We start from the raw sequence: 5,283 nt of genomic DNA on the forward strand, positions 1-5,283 counted from the left end.
CACAGCCGTGCCAGGCAGCTGGGCAGGGACCCTGCTCATAACATGAGTTCCAACTTGCTGGTGCAGACAGCACCAGTTTCAAGGCTCAGCATTCCCCAGACCCGCATGCTCTTTAGGGATGTGCTCAGTTCCTGGGTCACAGGAATTCTTCTGTCTTCCCTGACACAGGGGAGATGTAAGAAAAAGCCCAAAAAAGGTTCTTGGTGCTTACAAATATTCATAGAAAATAAAGCTTTGCCTTTAGAACAGTCACATGAGGAGGAAAAATGGTGTTTCATGGGCTATTGAAATTCCTACAGAGAAAATGCCAAGAGCTGCAGTGTTTAAGCCTCATAAAATAGATTCAGAATCCTGAGACAGCCAGTTCCCGCCTTTGCCTTGACCCCGCCCCTTTCCCCTCACAGTTCCCGCCTTTGCCTTGACCCCGCCCCTTTCCCCTCACAGTTCGGGTTGGGAACGGGAGAGGAGGAGGAGGAGGAGGGAGGAAGAGCCGGAACAGAGCAGGAGCGAATCCAGTGTTCCATCCCGGAGCTCCCTGAACTCGCAGCCCCCCGGGACCATCGCCCCCCATCCCGCAGGTGCCCGGGGAGGGGGAGCTCGCCCCAAATATCCCGGGGGGGTCCCTGGGTTTGGGGTTTTTGGGGGGATGTTTGGCTCTTGCAGGGCTCCGGAGCCGCAGATGGCCCTCGGGGGACATCGGGGGGTCCCCGGGAGGTGTTTTTGGGGTCCCGGTGGGTGCGGGCAGAGCCCCAGGGGGGCGGGGGGATGCGGGTCCCCCCGCGGTGGGGGTTGGGCTGCCCGGGCCGGGCCCTGCGAGCTCTGCCGGGGCCACGGGGGGATCGGCGGGGGGACACCGGTTTGGGGGAGCCCCGGGAGAGGCGCGGCTTCCCTGAGCGGGAGCCCAGAGACAGGAGAGCCCCAGAAGGGCAAAGCGGGGAGCCCCAGAGGGGGGGACCCCTGGCATGGCCGGGACCCCGGCGGGGGGTGCTGGGGCTGGAGGGGCGGCATGGCCGGGAAAGGGGTTCGGGGCTCCCGGGGCCGGCACTGGCTGCTCCAGACTGAGCCCAGGTGCTCCCCCCGGGTGGTTCCAGTTTCCTCGGCACTCCCAGGCATTCCCTATTATGATGGAATTTGCCCCAGCATGGTCCCGGTTGCACCCAGTTTGTCCCACCGTGACCGAAACTGAGACAAAATAAAAACCCTCCCACAACAATTTTAAATTTAGAAACTCAAGGCATTACTTTATTATCTGGGCAGGGTGTTGTGGCCAGGATGTACCACAGAAATCATCTCATCCACACATAACCCGTGTGTGCAGAGAGAATCATTACATGACACTTCGTTTTCAGGAAATTTTCCAGATCTTTTATACAGTCAGAAATGAATTGTTTCAGTGTTCATTGGTCTCCAGTAGTAAATATTCAGTTCCTAGTACTTGGTCTCCTTTTGGATCTGGATTTCTTCCCTTCTGATGTTAATTAGATCTTCCTTCCCTCATTTCCTTATCAGTCTTTTCCCAGGAGATGTCTGCAGCTGTGCCAGGGGCAGAGTCTGGGGTAGCTGTTCCTGGGTGGCCACTGATGTTCTGTTCATGGCCACTGCTGGCCCTTGGTCTTTGGGGCTGCTCCCAGTCTGGTGATGTGTTGAGCTCATCCGACCCCAGCTGGTGCAGCAATGCCCTGGAAAGAAACTTAAAAGTCTTTTAGGGCAAAGGCAAACAAAACCCCTTGATTAAAGTTACAGAAAGGTTTTTAAATGGATACGTTTTCCAACACCACTTTTGTCCAGTGTGTTCCCAGTTCTCCCAGTTGCCCCTAGCACAGTCCCAGTCACTCCCAGTACTATCCCAGTATGAGTCCAGTATGATGCCAGTCTCTGCCAGCAGGGCTCCAGTCACTCAGACTTGTCCCCAAGTTGCCACAGCATGGTCCCAGTTTTCCCCAGCTCATTCCCAGTCTCTCCAGTTAGGTCCCAGTCACCACCCCTGTGGTCCCAGACTCTCCCAGTATGTCCCAGATACCCAGAACAATCTCGTAGTCATTCCCAGGCACTCCCAGTTATCTCAGCATGGTTCACTTGCCCCAGTTTTATCTCAGTTGCCCCTAGCAACAGTCCCAGTGCCTCTCAGCATTGTTTTGGGGTTTTTTGGGTGGGTAGGGGAATGTTTAGAAAATGCAGAACTCCAAAGCTGAGCAGAAAATGCCCCTTCGGGGGACATTGGTGGGTTCCCCAGGAGGTGCTTTTGGGGTGTCCTGGTGGCTGTGCCAGCAGAGCCCTGGCAGAGAGCAGGGGGATGTGGGGTCTCCCCATAGCAGGGGTTGGGTCTGGGCTGGTCAGGCACGGCCACCTTCCAGCCCAGAGCCAGGGGCTGAGGGACCCCGAGGGAGAGCCAGAGAGGGGAACCTCGGGACCCCCAGAGTGGGGAGAGTGGAGAGGGGCAATAGCAGGACACCAGGAGCCCCAGAAGTGCGGAGGAGCAGAGCCCTGTGTCCCCCAGGACCCCAAAGTGGGGAGCCCAGAGAGGGGGGAGCGCTGCCATTGGCGGGACCCTCAACAGCCTGGAGAGGGGCAGGGGGGACTCCTTGGACCCCCTGCACCCCAAAGCAGAAAATAAGGGGAGAAGGGACCCCAAAATCCCCCAGCATCCCAAAATGGGGGGACAGAAGAGGGGGGAGCTTTTCGGATTCCTGGGACTCCCAGCAGCCTGGGGAGGGCGGGCACTGAGTAGATGGGGGACCCCCAATAAAAGCGTGACCCCCAGCAGCTGGGACAGGGGGGAAACCCTGAACACCAAAGGGGAGGGACCATTCCCAGGAACTTCTGGGAGGCATTTTTAGGGCTGAACGTTGGTGTTTGGGAAGTTTGGATGGACCCCAGATGCCCGGGGACCTTTAGAGATGGACTTGGGCAGGAGGAACCCCCAAGACAAGGCGCTCATCCCTTGTTTTTCCCCAAACCAGGATTTCCCATTCCCAAGCCTTGGCCCAATGGAAAAGGAGGAGGCTGCGAGGAAGAGGAAGATGGCCCAGGAGCCCCAGGCAGGTGAGGAGGAAGTCCCTGCCCCTTTCCCCTCTGTCCTGCTCCATGTCCCAGCCCAGCACGGCCCCCGGCTGCAGGACAACTCCGCTGCCGACCCCGTCCTGCCGGGGACGCGCTGGGGGGATCTCCTTGCCCTTCCCTCTGGCACGGAGGCAAATCCCATCCTCTACTTGTCCTTCCTCCCCCAGACAAGGAGCTGAGCACGGAGACCAGGGAGGAAAAATCCCCACAGCAGAACCTCGTGGAAGAGGCCGTTTGCAGCGGCTCCACGGGGCAGGAATCCAACGGGGAGGAAAAGCCGCGGAGATCCCGCACAAGGAGGGGCTGCAAACGCAGATCACGGGGATCTGAGGAGGAAAGACCCAGCCTGGGCCGGGCAGGCGGCCGGAGATGGAGCCAGAGCTCGGACCTGGTGGGCCGTGAGAAGCTTCGTGATGGGGAGAAGCCCCACAAGTGCTCGGTGTGTGGGATGAGCTTCAGATGGAGATCCAGGCTGATCCGCCACAAGAGGATCCACACTGGGGAGAGGCCCTATGAGTGTGGGAAGTGTGGGAAGAGGTTTCATACCAGCAGCAATCTCCTCCTGCACGAGCGCACACACACAGAGGAGAGGCCCTTCCGCTGCCCTGACTGCAGGAAGGGCTTCAGGTACAACTCCGACCTCATTAAACACCTGCGCATCCACACCGGGGAAAAGCCCCACGAGTGTGAGGAGTGTGGGATGAGATTCAGCCGGAGCTCCAGGCTGATCCGCCACCAGAGGACCCACACTGGGGAGAGGCCCTACAGGTGTGAGGAGTGTGGGAAGAGCTTCAGGCAGCGCTCCACACTGATCAGCCACCAGAACATCCACACTGGGGAGAGGCCATACGAGTGTGGGGACTGTGGGAAGGGCTTCAGGCAGCGTTCCACCCTATTCCGCCACCAAAGGATCCACACTGGGGAGAGGCCCTTCGAGTGTTCTAAGTGTGGGAAGAGGTTTACCACGAAGTCTGAGCTCTTCCGGCACTACCAGACACACACAGAGGAGAGGCCCTACGAGTGTCCTGACTGCGGGAAGGGATTCAGGCACAACTCCCACCTCATCCAACACCGGCGCATCCACACCTGGGAGAGGCCCCATGAGTGTGAGGAGTGTGGGAAGAGCTTCAGCCAGGAGCTCCAACCTGATCCGCCACCAGCAGATCCACGCTGAAAACGGCCCTACGAGTGCAGGGAGTGTGGGCAGTGCTCCAAGCACCGTGCCAGCCTGATCTGCCACCAAAGGATCCACACTGGGCAGAGGCCCTATGGGTGTTCTGAGTGTGGGAAGAGGTTTCCCACCAGCTCCTCTCTCCTCCTGCACCATTGCACGCACACAGAGGAGAGGCCCTTCCGCTGCCCCGACTGCAGGAAGGGCTTCAGGCAAAACTCCAACCTCATCAAACACCGGCGCCTCCACACCGGGTACAGCCCTGTCTTGGGGTGACTTTATGATGCTTGTATCCCCAGCTGTCTGTTCTGTTCATGTTGAATATTGAGTTCTGCAGGTTTAAGGCTGGTTCCAGGAGTGAAGGGGGAAAGAAGAGGTGCACAGTTTGTTGTCAGAGACTGCATTTGCTCCCCCACATCCTGCACACAGACGGTGCTGTCTGCACTGGGCAGCAGGAGAGAGCTCTCCTTTGCTCTTGGTTAGTTCCTGGCTAGCTGAGGCACAGAAGCTCCCTGGACTGTGGTTTTTTCCCTCTGTTCTTGCTCTGAACTGTTCCACTCTGGACTGAAAAGCCAAAGGAGCAGCGGGAGCTCACAGCCAGAGCCCACTGGGGCCTGGCCTGGGCCGCGGCATTTCCCAGCGCCGGAGGGACTGAGAACAGCCTGGGTGAGCCGGGCTGCGACCCACGGAAGGGACTCTTCTGAATTTGTCATCTCCTCAGGAGCAGAGAGAGGTTTGGCAGTGTAGGATTGTTCATTTTGTGCTGGGAAGGGATTTCCCTGTTAAATAAACAGGTTTTTTCCACTTCTCTCTGAGGAAATTTTCCCTGAACCAGTTGGGGGAGGGACTGCTTGAATCTGTTTCCTAGAGGGCCCCCATTCAGAGGTTTTCTCCCAAATTTGCCCCAAAGCAGGAAAAGGCCCTATGAGTGTTCCCAGTGTGGGAAGAGCTTCTCCCAGAGCTCAGCCTTGACCCAGCACCAACGGAGGCACCGGTAAGGGAAGCCCTGCGAGTGCCCCGAGTGCAGGGAAGAGCTTCGTGCGCTGCTCCAA

At 58.3% G+C, this 5,283-nt stretch overlaps 1 protein-coding gene across 1 annotated transcript; it reads left to right on the top strand.

Moving 5' to 3' along the window:
• The first annotated feature begins 473 nt into the window (after positions 1-473).
• On the top strand, positions 474-4,915 carry LOC117011337 (zinc finger protein 501-like). Its single transcript, XM_033086692.1, is given in 5 exon segments — positions 474-578; positions 2,961-3,042; positions 3,228-4,189; positions 4,191-4,230; positions 4,233-4,915. Coding segments are annotated over 4 exon segments (1,332 nt in total). The 5' UTR covers positions 474-578; positions 2,961-2,987; the 3' UTR covers positions 4,508-4,915.
• Positions 4,916-5,283: the final 368 nt, after the last annotated feature.

This window comes from Catharus ustulatus, unplaced genomic scaffold, assembly GCF_009819885.2.
Source record: "Catharus ustulatus isolate bCatUst1 unplaced genomic scaffold, bCatUst1.pri.v2 scaffold_114_arrow_ctg1, whole genome shotgun sequence".
Taxonomy (NCBI): Eukaryota; Metazoa; Chordata; class Aves; order Passeriformes; family Turdidae; genus Catharus; species Catharus ustulatus.